General features: G+C 38.6%; 1 protein-coding gene across 1 annotated transcript in view; it reads right to left on the reverse strand.

Annotated features, from left to right (window-relative positions):
• LOC111655635 (matrix metalloproteinase-17-like) overlaps nt 1–17,212 on the reverse strand; it is an 80,932-nt gene that overhangs the window by 33,627 nt on the left and 30,093 nt on the right. Inside the window, exons 2-3 of the mRNA XM_023407110.1 lie at nt 8,822–8,954; nt 7,640–7,775 (exon numbers count right to left, since the gene is read on the reverse strand). Coding sequence (XP_023262878.1) covers nt 7,640–7,775; nt 8,822–8,954 — 269 coding nt within the window. The remainder of the gene's footprint in view (nt 1–7,639; nt 7,776–8,821; nt 8,955–17,212) is intronic.

The raw sequence follows: 17,212 nt of genomic DNA on the forward strand, positions 1-17,212 counted from the left end.
TTCTCTCCCACCATTGCCAACTCATCACACTGCTCATTTCATTATTATTTTCATCTTTATGATTATTACACCTTGCATTTACCCTGTACATAGTAGTTTAGTTAAATAAACTCATTTATTTACACCCAGTTGTTGTCCTGTCGTATTCTTTTGACGTAGAGACTGGAGATCCATTGAATCGAGAAGTCATGGCTTCCGATATGAGATTGATAAATTTGGCAATGAAGTAATTCATTGTTGTCCTCCTAGAGGACTGGTGCCCCATTTCAACGAGAGTAAATCCTTAAATATGGACTTAACGCTACATCAATATCACATAAACCTTAAATATATTAATTCATATTCAAAAATATTGTTGGCAGAGTGATTTCTTTCCACAATTAAATTCATCAATTGTCAATTTTTTTTCATGAATACAGTGCCAACAGGGCTAATCAGAGTGTAGATAATAACTTGCTTTTAATTTGAAAGTAACAAATTACTTGGCTTCTTTTGAAGCTTGTTCCTGAGAAATTGGATTTGTTAAGGTTTTGGTCTCTTAATTTCCCCTGTCTAAAAACCACAATGTTGTGAGAAAAGAAAAGCTGTTAAATGGACATAAACACTGTGTAGAGACAGCTCAAATCTGTTTGCCTTTAAATCAATAAGAGGAGGGCAATGTTTGGCAATGCATTTTATGTGTAATGCATTATTTGTGCAAATTAATGTCTGTCCACCATAACACAGACCACACCCCAAGAAAATTCATGATTCTAAAGCAATAGTTCACAAAGGGGCAGGAAGAATGTTAAATAAAGCCTTGTATAATACACAGTAAAGTCTTTCATTAGGCTGCATTTCTATTGCATTTGAACAAAGTGAGATGAATTTCCCAAGAGACCAGATAATGATGGGAAAATAACTAAATTATTGCAAGTTAATGTAATAAACCTTCCAGTTTTCATGTTAATCAATAGGCTGTGGGGAGTTTTTCACAGTTGAAAAGCAGCTGTGTGCTTAAGTTTTGAATCTTATCTGACAGATGTAAAACTTCCTTTTGTGAAGATATCTATGAAATCGTAGCCTTGCAAGGTCTTTAACCAGTTTAACTTATAAATTTGTAATGAGGAGGGAAATTTGTTTCGCCATTACAGACTCCATTATGCAATATCGTCTCACAGTAATCCAACAGTCCAATTACAATGCATTGCTTTTTTTCTATTGGGATACTGCTTCAACACACAAAAAGTGCAATTTTTTAAGGCCATGTGTATAGAGGTATGTTCCACCTCAAGAAACCTTTAACTGACGTGAAAAGTATTTGAGCACCACTCACTGCCTGTCTGCTTCATCTGTTGCAGATGAATATGAATGTTCCCTGTGTGACTTCAGCAATACAGGGACCTTGGAACTGGATAAAGGTGCAGTAGACAATAGAAAGCAAAATGTGTGAGATTCTTGTTGATGTTGTACAGTGTGTAAGTGATGATTTTCCATCTCAAAAATCAGTAAGTAACAGGATATTACAGTAAATATCTATAATAAAGATGCAAGCGAGCAAGGAACCATGCATTTTCCACATTAAACAAAATACGTGGATAAATATTATACCCAAACACTCCTGAGGCAGCAGGTCTGCTTAAATTACTTATTTTTCTATGTTTCTAAGTTAACAGTGCTTTCTATGTTGCTATATTGATAAATCACACCATATGGAAACCTCTCAAAATATGACTGAATGAAATCAACAAATAATCCACAAGTGTTTATAAGAAAAACAGGCCAACAAATTCACCATCTGTTGGTAAGAGTTCCAGGCTGAAAAAATCTACAATAGACACGAGGTTCGTAAATCTCAATTTCCAGTAAATCTTGGCCGCTTTGTACTGTTACACAATTGTGAGAGCTGTAAGTAGAAAGGTGGCTTGACTGGGCTGAAGAGACAGGCTGCCTTATTTCACAAAGCTGAGTGGGGCCAACCTGAAGGCAGCATAAGGCAGTAATGATTGGCAGTAGTAGGTTGGCAACAGTAGGATAGAGTGAGGGAGAGAGGAGGAGAGAGCGAGTGATGAGAAAAAGCAAAATGTTCCAGTCATAAAACAGCAGGTCCTCACAGCAGTGCGCATGCTGGTGCCCCGAAGCAGATGTTGACACTGTACAACAGTTTCTGTGCAGTGTGATGCTGGATCGCTTCCATCCTGTGCTCCAGGTCAGCTGACACCGTATAAGAGCCTCCATGCAATCATATCCTGATCCCCCCCAAATTTTCTGTATCTCTGACAGAAAGCCTCCAGTGGGTAGATGTGAGGGTTATTTGAACAAGGCAATGCCACAGGGACAAAGACCCCAGGTAATTTGTTATCACTAAGCCATAACCCCCCTGACCCCGGTGACAAGTGATTCATCCCTCTGAACTCCTCTCTCATGCGGTCTGAGTTGTTACTTCTGCAGCTGCAAACCAGTGTGGAGCAGAAAACTCTCTTGCTAATCCCTTTGCTGAAGGAGCTTACTCTTCCCCGTTAATCCTGGCTGGATGAACCAGCCCAGTAGTCTCTGGATATTAAGTTTATATTGGACAATTCTGCACCTACCTATTCACGTTCAATGATAACATTCAGTGCTAATGGAGGAAGTAATGTGACATTTATGTAGCCAAGTCCAAAGTTATGATGTGGAGGCCAGGGTGACTTCCATGTTCTTGACAACTCACAAGACATTCACGTTTATTTTGTTGTTTTTGTACTGTAACCACAATCTGTCCCAAACTATAAGCAAGTGATCTAGTTGGCTAACCTTAATTCTACTTTAACCACAGTATAACAAATGTTTCTTAGGTGTAAGCATAATCTTTTCCAAACCTTAACCATACTGGAGTTGCCAGGCATAAATGTTGTAGAAATAAGTAATTAAACAACATTGCCAGTGAACATTTGACAAGACCAAGATCCTGCAGCCTTGCTAGCCATGTTTCTGTGAGGCTGTACTTAGACACGGTGCTTTGAACTAAATGCTAACATCAGCATGTTAAAAGCCATGGTTAACGGGAATGCCATTAGTTTTCCTGGTATTTGGTTCCATTAAGTGTTGGACAAATTCCCACTTTCACCAAACATAAACATTGGAAATAAACCAACAATTGAATGGCAATCCATTCAATATGTAGTATTCAATAGAATTGTCCAATATCAGTGTTCTGTTTAGGGACAGGTTTATGATGAAGCACTCATCATTACAAATGGATAACAATGACAAACAAATTTAGTAACAACAGACTATAGCACATTTTACAAAGGGTTTGTAGTTAAACTGTGCTCTTGTTGGATCTGGATTCTCTACTAAACTCTACTTTACTTTCTGTTCGGCTTTTACAGTAACTACTGCATCCCCCTCACTCCTTCTTGCTCGGACAGTATTCTCATCAGCTGAGAGTTCCTGCTTATCGACCTGTTTTTCTTCAATTCTCCAGTGCCCTGATGTCCTGCTTTCCCTTGGCATCTTGCTTCATTTTGCCTTCCTTCTGTCCCAGTTTAGATCTGTTAGCCTCCTCAGTTCATCATTCTTGATGCTTTGGCCTATCTGGCCTGTGTGTCCCACTCTCCTTAACTGCAGGTTGGTCTGGCCAACATAAGACAATGTAAGACTTTCCTCAGGCTCATAAACACTTGTTGAACCAGTACTTGTCTAACAAACATATTGCAACTTCCTGATGCAGATTCAGTCCTGATTACTTACTTGAGGGTGTCTCCTCAATGGAGACCTTTTCAGTTACAAGTTGGCAAACCTTCTTCAACTCACTTAGCTTTTTATCTTGACCTAAAGCTTTACGACATCAGCATCTGGAAATTAGGGATGGGAACGATAACGATGGTATCACGATACAGCGATTCTGCAATACTCAATACATTGCGAGGCAGTCTACTGTGATAGACCATGATATTTGTGAAAGTGAAGAAGAAGAATACTAATAAATCAAAAAGCAGGAATCATGTGTTTATTCACTGCATTGTGGTGTCAGTTGCACAGAATTCGACAACTGAGATGAAGTGCATAGAGTCTTAGCTTCGGGCCTCACACACACTCTGACTGCAACTTGTCCATGTCCATGTGTGCCATCACTCCAACGTAAAATGGCAAACGCCTGAACTGCCAGAAGGCTGAACAGTTCCAGAGTTCAAATGTTTTAAATTAATTTGATACAAAAATACACATTTCTCTCTCATATCAGTATCCAAACTTGGAGACAGCAGTCCCTGTCTTAGTCAGCTGCCAGCTATAATTCACATGACAGTAAAATGTCCAGTGTGTAGGTGTTTGTGTGTGTATCTCTGTGTACGTTCAGTCTCATTAGCAGCAGACTGCTGACCCATCCACTCCTCTTCATGAAGCCTGCATGTGTTTATGCCCAAGTGTGTGTCGGTGTGTGAGAGGGAAAGACCTGCTCTCTCCGTCAGAAGAAATAGAGCCTGGCTGCTGACAGAGCACTAAGTAGTTAAAGTGTATGCGTGTGTGTTTGTGTGCAGGACAGCGTTTCTGGACTGGCAGTGTGTGTGTGTGGCCTTTGATATCGCATAGTCTTTATTGATTTTATTTGTGCCATGAGCGTTGTAAAAGCTGAAGTCGGACCAGACTTTCAACTTGAAAGATGATGGTACTGCTCTGATTTGTCTTCTATGTTCCCCCTGTGAGTTTCTTCTTCTTCAACACAAGTTTACCATCATTCGTTTGATTCGCACCACCATGAGGAGTCATGAAGTAGTGACTCTGGTAAGTAAAATTAGCACGATCTGTTTACAGTGCATGCATGTTTTATTAAAAATATTGATATTTGGCACCAGTTTAACGATAACAAATTGCAAGAGGAAGTAATACAATATATTCCTGTATCAATATTTTGTCCCACCCATACTCTGAATGACAAAAGGTCATTTCATCTTGGTAAACCAAACAAATACAGCCCTTAATAATACAGGCGGCAGCTTGTCATGTTGATAGTCTACAATACCAGCATATTTTTCACTCCAACTGAAACACACTTGCAAACCAAACTTACTTTCTTGACAAAAAGTATTCTCAGCATCACATGTTCTCAAGCATAGCCAAGATTTTCACAGTCCACCTGTCTGTTTGCGGTGCATTCCTGCTGTCAGGTACACACTGCAGCTTGTGGTAAGGCAACACCCCACTAACCTGAGATGCTGTGCTGACCTGTCAGCTATAAACACCCTATTCCTCATCAGAACTAAAGCTATTTAACCACTTACACTTGTGAAAAAGGAGAATAGTAATAAAACTAAATCAGAAAGACAGTACAGTCAAGTGACACAGATCAACTCTACTGCAGGTTTCTTGTCGTTTCCTGTTATTTGCTTGTTAGTGTACCTAAATGCAATACATCCTGCATCTGTTAGCAGTCCTAAAGTATAATATTTACCAGTTTTTTATTTTCATACATAGTTAGAAACTTTGCAGCTTTAAAATTTACAGCCAAAACTGTATCACTGGATAATCAATAAGCACTCAATGTACACTGAAAGAGCTATACTAGGTGATGCAACAGACTATCATTGAGCAACTAAGCAACTGTTAGGATGTGCACAGGCAGCCCAGTTGAGTGTGTTATCGTGCTAAAATTAGGCTAATTAGCACTAAACACAAAATGCAGCTGAGACAGGTGCAAACAGCAATGCAAGTGAAAGTGTCAATAAGACACTAGCAGTGACTGTACAGTACATAATTTCAATTGGTAATAAGATAATAATTGGTCATTAAACAAGTTAGTTTATGACCGACTCATCTCATCACCAACAATACAGCTGGATGAAATCATGGAGCGGTCAGTGGTGAGATTTTTTCAAAAGTTGTCATGACTTGTGTCTAATGGCTGATTGACTGAGAACCAGTGACCCTCTAAACAAATCTCTCACTAGCTGGGAGACAGAAAACAAGCTGTAATGTGGAAGGGGACTACATTAATGTGTAGATTGTTGCCTTTCGACGCCTGGGTGCACACAAAATGTACAAACTAGACAACACACCAGCTTTAGATCATCTCCTTGTTGAATCACCCCTGATAGTGTGTGTGGAACAGCACAGGCCAACCATATGTTTCACTACCTCCTCCTCTGCTGTCTAGCACTAAGCTGTATCCCTGACAGATGGTTCGCTGGCACTTAGCATGACCATATTATTCTATCATGTACTGTATAAACCGTAGAATGACTCTGGTGATGAAGCCTTTGCTCTTCAGGAATCATACAGATGACTTTGGTCTGTGAGTGGGACTGCACGGACCAGGTGATGCAATTACTTTATGTGTGCAAAAACCTCTCCTATTCCATCCATTACTCTTACTGAGACACACCAGTGTTTTAAATTATTACACATTTTATACACAGCAATAGGAATTTGTTTCTTTGTATATTGTCTGAGAAGGGGTAAGCACTTGCTGTCTCTCTGCATGCTGCTGGTCTTTCTAACCAGCATGCCACTTTAACACAATGATCTCCCTCTGAGCCACAATTGATCCAGAAACCAAAAGACCACCGCCTTGAGGAACAATCACCTGACGTAATCTATCAGGGGATGCACAGATGGAGAAAAAAATTGTAAAAATGTAAAGGTTTATGACTTCTAGTTCCCTGCAGGTGCACCAATGTGATGTACTGAGCTGGGCTAAACATAATTGTGTTAGACTTATAAATAACCTGCTCTCATTCCACACTGAATGAACTATACTGAAATACAAACAGTGAAACATTGTAGTGTGTATTTGTACAAAGTCATACTTAATAAAATAAATAATTATCCTTAATTGTAGTGTTTTGCTCCTTCCAGCCTTGAAGTAAGAAGGACCAACTGGACAATTTCTCATACACTCCAGGAGAAATAAAAATATAAAAATGTTAATAATATATATAGAATATGAGAATTATGTATTTTATTTTCATTCAAGTATCATTTGATTACAATCATTTACACTTTAATGTTGCAACTCATAAAAATGGTAAGGGTGATTATAACTACTTTATATGTTGCTTGGTAGCTTAATCTGTAATTGTAAATCATAATTTATTTGTTGATTTTATTTTGTAACCCTGATGATGATATTTGTTCTCTGAGCTAAGGCTCTAATCTGTGTTTCCACAGTGTATTATGAATAATAATTTGTCCATATGTAACAGACGAGCCTCTGCTGTGAATGTAAACAAATTAAATAACTTCTTTTAAAGATATTTTCTTATATCCTACTATCTAAATCAGAGTTCTTGAGGTACCTCACAAGTATACTTAAATGCAGTGCTTGAGTAAATGTATTTAGTTACTTTCCACCACTAGTTATGGCTAACATACACACAACACATACAAGTGACTTATAACTTATAATGAGGTTGCCCAGCAACAGCAAGACGCCTCTCACTGCCCAATACACGCCAATGTGATGGGGATAAGAACTCACTCTGAGTCCATTGACTTAATGGTCTCATCAATGTGAAGCACCCTTCAGCATTCAGCATTACTACAGATGTAAATGGTGAATGATTTTTGTTCAGTGGTTCAATGCACTTGAAAATGTCAAATATGATTCTGTATATTGCTCATTCTATTCCCTTGAGGTATAACTGTGTAACATACAGTAGAATGGCACTTAATTGTTCCTTACCTCCATGAAAGATGCCTCTTATTCCATTTGTTCTGAGGGTTCAAGCCTCGTTTCCTGCGGCCCACTGTCACCTCAGCCTCAGACACATCTGGCAGAGAACATCTGGGTGTTTTCATTAGACCCAACGTGGCTTGGTCTAAAGAGGAGTGGAGAGGAAAGCAGACGAGAGGAGAGGTGACTGTGTTGCAAACTAGTGGAATTATATTTATCAAAACTAATATTAATATAACACCATGATTACAACTTTTTGACTTTATTTATAGCCCCCACATGAGTACATGTTATCATGAATGTATAAAGTGGAAAACATCTGATCCACCACCATGGTTCAACATCAGTTTGAAAATGTCTGCTTAAGTAGCTGTGACTCATATTGTATGTCCTTATGTGCATATATATGTGCATGTGCGATAGCTTATGAGAGGCTATTTGGGCCATAAATCATACATGCTTTCTAGGATACCCTCTTACATGCACAATCACACTCTCATATACACCACTGTTCAGGCCATAAATTCTACTTGCTTACACACACACACACACACACACACACACACCACTGCAATGTTTTTAAAATCAATCACACACAGTATCATGCTTCCTATTCTCTATAGTCCTGTATGAGTTTGAGAAGCCATAAAGAATGACACTGTTTGTAGAGGAGTGTATGTGTGAGTCAGATTGGCAATACCTATGTACAAAAACAATTTGTACAGGGTGTGAAAAAATAGTAGAGAGTACTGTATACTAATCAATATACTGTTATTTGTATTACACACACCACTATTATCAGTCACATAGTGTGCAGCATTGTGTTTCTACTATGTGTGTGTGTGTGTGTGTGTGAGACAGCAAGTATGATTTGTTTTCAAGGTGTATCATGGTGTATAGACATGTTGGCAATCTAATGCAACCCAACAGAAATAAGTTAGATAAGTACAATCTTCCTAATATTCAGTGGCTGTTGTCACTGTGACATTTATTCAACTCAGTGGCAGTTTCTAAAGCCACACTGTGTGTTGGCTGGATTGCATTATATTGTAGGGTATATCTTGTACTTTTTCCAAAGGTACACTTAACATTAAAATAAATACTGTGGTCACACAGTAAAACCACACACAGTGATTCTATTAAACCAAAGTACCAACTCTCCCATGACCCCAAACAAACACATGCATGTACCCAAGACTCCGGTCTCCTTCAGCCCTCCAAACTTCTGCATGGCTTTGATGGCCTTGGTCAGGGCCTCCTTGGTCTGAAGCTGACCAGTCACTGGGTCAGGGGGCGGGAGGTAGCCGAACCTGCTCAGCCAGTCCTGGAGGGGAAACAGTAGACACAGAGTTCAAGAGTCATCCCAGGCATTTCAGTGACTCCAAGCATCCCAAAGCTGCTGAGATCTGACACCTGCTCATGTTTACTGTCTGTGGATTCTGTGTGTGTGTGTGTGTGTGTGTGTGTGTGTGTGTGTGTGTGTGTGTGTTTGTATACAAATATGTGCTTTCAGGATTTGCGAAAGCTTTGGGTGTGTGACAATTTACAGCAGCACTTAAATGGAACACGGCCATAATTAATGTTATTAGTAACATCTGTGCTTTTCCTGTTGTGACAAGGTAAAAACATCTGCTATGAAAAGGTCTATTATGTGGTCCTTAAAGTGAAGCAGCTAAATGGATTTAAGTCATAGGTCATTTTATTATTGACACCTGTGCTTTCCCTGCTGTGACATGCCAAAATGTATTCAGTGAAAAATGTCTATACATCTGTTTAATCCCAATACTCTAATTACTGTCAGGTCAGTTTGCGTATTTTTGCAACTTGCACACTGGTCACCTTGCAATCGATGGAATGACTGTTTAGCACATGAACACAGTAGCTTTTGTGAAAAAAAGGATCTTAGGAAATTTGCATAAAGTGTTCATGAGTCTTTCTTTTGGTTGCTTATATGACGGATATTTATTCATAGAAGCTATGTCAAGTGACAACTAATAGTTTCCTGAAAGATTCATTTTCATCTCCAGTCAGTTATCATCTGTTCCAATTACAACCAAATCCACTCCCTTTCTTTCCTGATAATTGATTCTGGCTGTGTCTCTTTGTAGTGCGCTTTCTCTCTTGCTGTTTCTCTTTCGCTGTCTCTTGTTCTCTCTGTCCTTCATATAGCTCAGCTCCACCCCTTCATGATCTGATAGCCAGCGTGATTTTTAATGGCTTTTTGATTTGCGCTCATCGGAGATGACTGACACTGATCAATAGCAAGGCGACCATTCTCTATTGACAACACTGGGAAAATTCCATTAACTAAATAATTGACTTTAGTCCTTACAAAGCTGTCTGTTGGCTGGTATTTGCCCCCTCATCCTTGGCTTTGCTTAACAAACAGGGAAAGTTAACAGAATACAGATGACCCCAAGTACCATGAGGCATGATGAGAAAGAAAAGCAATTCTGGCAGACATTTAAAAATGTAGGAGTCAGAATGTCATTCTGAATAACAACTTAGACAATAAGAAAGGTTAATTTTCTAACAAATGAAAACACAGAGATCTGTATTTATTTAACCTACAAAAAAATCTGATGAAAAGAAAATGAAGAAAATTTTTCCCAATTTTGTTTTTTCTGCATTACTGGAAGCTTTACAAACCGTTGTGAGAAATGCCTTGTGTGAGTAATACAAGCATAAAATTGACTAAGAACATAAATGACAAGCCTTTACTAAACCTGGTGGGTAATCATTTATGTGTATACATCAGTATGAGTGGTTACACTGTGTAAATATGTACATGTCTCAAAATCTTTATTTAAATTCTGGTGTGTACACAGTGAGTGGTACACTCTTGTCCACTGTAAGCACAGTATGTGAGCACTGAATTATATCACTGATGTCCACAAGATAATAACTGCCTGTGCGTTTATACACACTATCTTATATTTTAATGTCCCGATAAATGTCAGGGAGATGGGCCACTTTCCACTTACTAATAAACCTGAAGTAACTGTCTATGTGATGATGTGCTTTTAGTGTCTGTGCTCATGCCAGCCGGGTGAAATCCAGCTTAGATATAAAAGGTGGATGTGGGCAGGTTTATGATTGAGACGTTCTGTAAATATATCACGACATATCTGGCGGTTAAAAGGTTAGAAAAATGAGAAAAACAGAACATTTAGGAAAAATTCTGTGGTTGTAGGAAAAGTGGAAAGATAAAAAAAGAAAAGAAACAAAATTCTGAACAGCATCGGCCTGAAAGAGTTGATGTGTCGTACACTGTATGTGGTCTGGGTCAAACGCGCTGGGATTCTGGGGCAGGTTATGCTGAGCTGGAGGTTCTAGCTAAGCACTGGAAGGTTCAAAAGCCACCCGGCCCACTTTTCAGTGACTGAATGATATGTCAGCAAACTGAACGCTCTGGCAGAAATGCACAGAAAAAAATTATGATACTGTATAAGGCAATATTGATTCCTATTGTTAAATTTCCTCGTCAGCTTTTCTCCGTTCACAGGGCAGTCACAGTACAACACCCCTGCGGCTGCTACAGATTCAGCCTCTTGCTCAAAGACCAGCTTTGATTACATATGAACATGGTGTCTTTAGTAGGAGGATGGTTTCACTTCACCACCCTGCTACTGCTAAACAGAACATATTTTTACTGTATGCATTGGGAGTTATATCAGCTAATACATGGATCTGCATATCCAGAGAACTGTCTGTGCTTCACACAAATGAAAATAAAAATAAAATAAAAACCAGAAATACTGCAAATACAACCACACAATGCTTGTATGCATTAGTGGACCTTTTGACTGCAAACGGAGCAATTTCTGCACAGGAGTTGGTGTTGCAACCACTAAGAGAGCATCAATCCAAAGTGCTGTCTTTGTCGGATTTAAAGCAACAAAAGGCAAGGCAATACGCATAGCACATTTCAAACACGTTGTCAATTCGATGTGCTTTACATAAGGCATTAGAAATACATAAGAGCACTTACAGACATACTGAGTAGGAATCTAATCAGGTAATAGTAAGTAGAGATGAAATACCTTAAAACATTAAGGTTCTGAATAATCTTTATGAAAGACTACTGAAAGGCAGTTTCTTTTATATATGTATTTGTCAGCACTGTAGACAGTCGTAGCCAGTCTATTAACAATAAGACATACACAGTATATATCATGCAACAAGCCGCACTGCAACTATCAGCAACGTGTAAACTGCTGTGAGTTTCTTTATTCAAAGATCAAGTGTTAGACACTGCTGGTGCTCAGGTATCTTGCAACAAATGCAAAGTAGTAAAATGCTTTCACTAAAGGCCACATTTGATTACATTAAACTCCCAAAGAAAAAGAAGAAAAGAGAAAGCTGGTGTGAAGAGAGGGCAAATACCTTGCTCTCATGCGGAGACGAAAAAGGCGGTATATGATGAAAGGACTGAAGCTGCCCATACAAGTTTATTCTCTCTAAATCTGTGATTAACTGCAGCACGAGGTGGCTGACGCAGATGGCTGAGACTCCAGTCTTCTTTAATCATCCATTATTAAGACACACAGACACACAAAACAGCGGCACAAAATGATGCCTAACACTCCAGCATTCTCGTAGTGTTGTATCTCAAATGAAGAACATATTCAGAAAACACACCCCACCATGCCAGCTGCCACTCTGATGAGATCTTTGTCTGAACAATAAAATATCTCTTTGTGTAGTGTGCTGTCATGTTTCACTTGTTCTGCTGTGGTCGGCATAAAAGTGCAGATTCTTGTTCAAGAGTTGCAGAGCAGAACCAGAGAACTGAGTTGACAAACAACTTGCCCCATAATTTAAATGCTCTTATGTTACATTTATTCAAAAGGCTACATGAGATAAAAAGAGAAATATTGGCTCTTGACATACTATCAGTAAGTACAAGAAATCGCTTCTTGTATTTCTCTTTTGCTAAATTAAGCAGAAGAAAAGCTAGTTAAGGAACACGCTGTTTCAAGACAGAAACACGGTTTTTGATTTGTTTGATACTGTTCCTCGTATTTATCATCACTGTCCTCCAGCTGTCCCTCGGAGCAGAAGTGCATTTTCTTATTATTTCTGCAAAATTGACTCTTTGTATGCAGCATGGGTATCATCAACATGAGTCCAAAGTTGCTAATAAATGAATGCATTTTGGTTTAGATTCCCTGTGGGTTTTTTCCACAGGGGTTTAACTCTTCTTCTCTTCTTTGGACAAGCTTTCCTGATGAATTCAAAAGTTAGACAACAGCCATGCTAACGCTTCAATGAGGCTGTACTGAGGCTATTTCCACACTACTATGTTTACATTTTAAAACGATCTCCATCCAAACTAACAATGCATACATACATGACCATTCACATACACTGGGCATGCACAAGCTGGTGTAAAGTTAGTTAGACATTGGTTAAAAACTAAACTACATTTTATCAGCAGGTCGGTGCCCCAGACTCAACATTTCTGAAGAACACAATTTTCATCCAGTGCCAGCATTCAGTGCTAACGCCTGAACCAGGGTGACCTTTGTTTAACAAGGCGAGTAAGTAGGCTACAGTAAGAGTGTTGAGGTCGAGACAAAAAACAGAAGCACTGAATGATAAAGACGTTATAACACAATTACAAAAGTTTTGCAGAAATGCCCAAAGTCAACGTTCTGTTTGGCAATGGGGCCGTTTATTAGAAAGAAGTACGTCATTGTGTTGCGAGTTTGTGGACACACAACAAGGTCGTTGTTCTATGCTGTCAAGAACGCCCAAACTCTGTCATCCGTCTAACTGTCAGGGCTGCCTGCTGTTCAGGAAGGTGACTGCACAGTGACTGTGAGTATCAGCATGTACTGTACGTGTTAGTGAGTGTGTGTGTGTGTGTGTGTGTGTGTGTGTGTGTGTGAGTGTGAAAGCAAAATAAAGACAGAACTTAGCCCTATAAAATACCTCACTCAAGAATAGAGAAACGTGAAAGTGAAGATGGAGAAAGACACTGAGGGGAAATAGAGGGAGTCCTCTGATGAGAAGGTCTTCTTGAGTCTTTAAAATCTACTCATCCTAAAGGGAGCCTTCTGTTGTACAGCCTTGTAAACATCAAACCAAACCACTGGCTATGATTTCACACACCACGAGAGAGAGGGGGGCAGTGAGTCATCCATGAGCAGCATGAAAAATATAGACCGTAAAAAAAAAAAGCAAAAAGAGAAGACGAAGAAGAAGAAACAGATGCCCTTACATTCACATAAGCGGCATCCCATGCTTCCCACTGGCCTCGTTCCAGCTGACCTGCCTACAATTGGATCGTTCTTCAGAACAAGGAAGGACAACAGGTCAGTGTGAGACGGGTAGTTGCATCTCCTCATGTGCATTTTAATACCAGCTGTGAGTGTTTAGTCCATAAAAGTGGACTGTTTTAGGTAGAGTCTATGGCCAGTCTGGTTTTATATGTTCCTGTGGGCATTTCTCTACTTTTTTCCATCGTAAAAACATTTTTCCTATTCAACTGACAACTGAACTCAAGCCGACCGCAACTGCTGTTTAATATGAAGGATAAAACACCCAACTTTTTAACAGATACTTTTTAAGATGACAAATGGAGATTATTTGTACTGAAAAGGCAGATTGAAGGTTTTATGGTTGTTTACCAAAAATATATATTAGATGAACAGATCAATATGGAATTTATCAAGGAGAGACTGAAAACAGAGAAAGCATTTAGGTTTTTTAATAAGGTCATTTTATAGTTTTAGATTATTTCATAATTCTACAAACTGACAAACACCAAAAAGACATTTAGAGAGTTGAATGATGAAAGTGATGAAAGGAGTTCGGCTGAGTAATACCTTGAATTAACTTGATGATTTCTTAATGTTACACCACCATCAGTTTAAAACTGTAAATTGCCTAATAGTTTGCTTCATGAAATTAAATGCTATCCCCATGAATCTCAGCTGTTTTGTGCTAAGTGGAAAATGTTAGCATGTACACAAGATAAATTATTAGTTTAGACATGGTAAACATTATGTCTGCTTGACATCAGCATGATAGCATCGTCATTGTTCGCATTTCACTCAAAATTGCCACAAATTACAGCCTCACAGAGATGTTCTGGCTGTAAACTTATAGTCTAATTAACACCTGTGTGGGACTGCTTATTTAGCACAACAGCTTTATGCAGCCCTACCTTTGAAGTAGTAACTTCACACAGATTGAAACACAAATGCATAGAAGGAGGAAATGGAAAATGAACACTTCTGTTCTGGTAGCTCAGACAACCATAAAATACAAAAACACGTATAAAGCAATGCAGTATTAGTTAATTAAAAAAGGAATGAAAAAATAAATTATTCAGAATATCAGCATGCATGTAAGTGTTTATTATTATTTAATTGGGAGGGCTGGTTGGATCACCCCAAAGACCAATCAGTTATATTGGTTTGGATGGAATTTTTGCACAAAACCTTTTGCAGAAACACAAAATTGCATTTCTTGACATATATTTTGCATCAGCCAATACTCAGTGGACGAGTAACTACACAGAAAAGGCTGTTTGATGAACCTAAACCCATTACAAAGGAAGAGAGAAAAGAGGAAACCTCATTAAGATGTCACACATGTCAACATACAGCGTAATACATAAAGATCAGTGGGTTTTATGGAGAAAAAATAAGCAGTGTTCTTTGACCAGTGTAAGATTGGAGACCTATAATTGATGCATGTTCATGTAATTTAATTATTTTATTATTTATCATCCTCTTTCGTACATTAACCAGGTCATTTATAAAAGTCATATTGTTTTGTTTTGTTTTTGTTTTGTTTTTTTGTTTCAGTTTTATTCTTAGTGCATGAATAAGGTCACGTACACCATAATCATAAGCACTGGCCCAGTCTCTCCCCTGCACATTTTAACATGAGATCAGTCACTGAACGTGATTTGAATCAGTCTCCTGCAACACAGGGGCAGGAGAAAGGTAAAAAAAAAACAGAGTGGAAAAAGGGATAGATTGATGAGTAAAGAGCAAGTTAGCATGAGCAGTTGAAAGACAGGAAGTTAAAGAGGATTTTGTCAGCTGCTCCTCCTTATCGCTCACCGGTCAAAGAGCCAGATGGACAAAAGGGTGAGTAGATCTTAAGAACAAAGAGAGTGAGTGAGTGAGTGAGTATCAGATAGACGGAGGTGGTGGGGATGGATGTGATGAAGTTCGATGTAAAGATAGCGGACCAAAAGAAGAAGGGAAATACTGTACATCTTGAAGTGGATAGGAGCAATACATGCATAGTTAGAGCTGCAGTGTGTGGAAATCAGTTGAATTTACATAACATTTAGCACAACATAAGCGTTATATAAAAATTGAAAGAGAAAAAAAAATTAAAACTCACTCTACATTCATTGTACAATGTGTTTTGAACATATATTTCTGACATATAGCTGCTTTTTTTGTGGGATTTGTATCTGCCTCTTAATGAGACACTTTGATCCTCCACAGTTTTCATTTATAAAACGATGCAGTATGGAGGAACTTTGGCAAAAGCAGGGTAAAGATGAAAGAAAGCGGAATAAATAAATGCACACAGAATCAATATATTAAACAGAAATGTTTTAAAATTTAACTTCTTCAAAAAGAAACATCTTTTAATTTTAATATAGTAGAAAATGTATTTTTCCTGGTGTCACCGTGTCTTCATACAGTTCACCAACTTCTCTTGAACAGTAGTTCTTTTCACATTTCCCATTTGCATGCTTCATTATATTTGGCAATTTATGTGCCACCGTCTGCAACACATCAAACCAATTAGTTCTCAGATTAGCAAAACAGTTACGCAATGATACACAGAATTCAAAGGGATTAGTAAAAGCAGTAAATGCAAATGGCTACAGGGAAATAAATGTAGTATAGTGTTCACTGATGATGATGATGATGATGATGATGATGATGATGATGATGATGATGATGATGATGATGGTGATGGTGACGATGATGATTGTGTAATGCCATTATATTTCCTATCTCTGGGCATTCAGCTCACTGCTTCTGTAAGACACACTGCTTTTCACAAGGCAGCTATAAATCACATTCTTGCAGGGAGCTACGCTGTATGTTGTATATTCTACAGCAGGGAGCTATAGACTGTACATTATACTGCAACACTGTAGACAATGTAGGCTACCTGAGCGCGCAGCCACATCTGTATAAATGCAAATGCACCGACAGCTAAAGTCATGGCCATACAGCATGTAATTGCTTGTTTATAATTCCCTGAGCAAATGTGTTGTTGAGAGAATAGTTGACTGCATCTTTAGTATGGGCACAGCGTTGTCCACAAAAACAGCAGGTACACTCACTAACATCAGCGCCTGTAAACAGATACACAGCATACTGACCAAGGACTGGTCTAATAGAAACAAAACAAGACCTGTGTGATCTGTCAAACCCTTCGATTTAACAGAAAACAGAAAAGTTCCACTATAGAAAAAGACACATATAGAGAGAGTGTGATTATGACATGTCTTTCATCTGGATGCATGTATATACAGCACTGTGCCACGGTTTTACGCGCTTTAGATGTTTAGATTCTTTTCAAAGACACAAG

Source organism: Seriola lalandi, unplaced genomic scaffold, assembly GCF_002814215.2.
Source record: "Seriola lalandi dorsalis isolate HSWRI2012SDOR001 ecotype SW California unplaced genomic scaffold, Sedor1 jcf7180002054328, whole genome shotgun sequence".
Taxonomy (NCBI): Eukaryota; Metazoa; Chordata; class Actinopteri; order Carangiformes; family Carangidae; genus Seriola; species Seriola lalandi.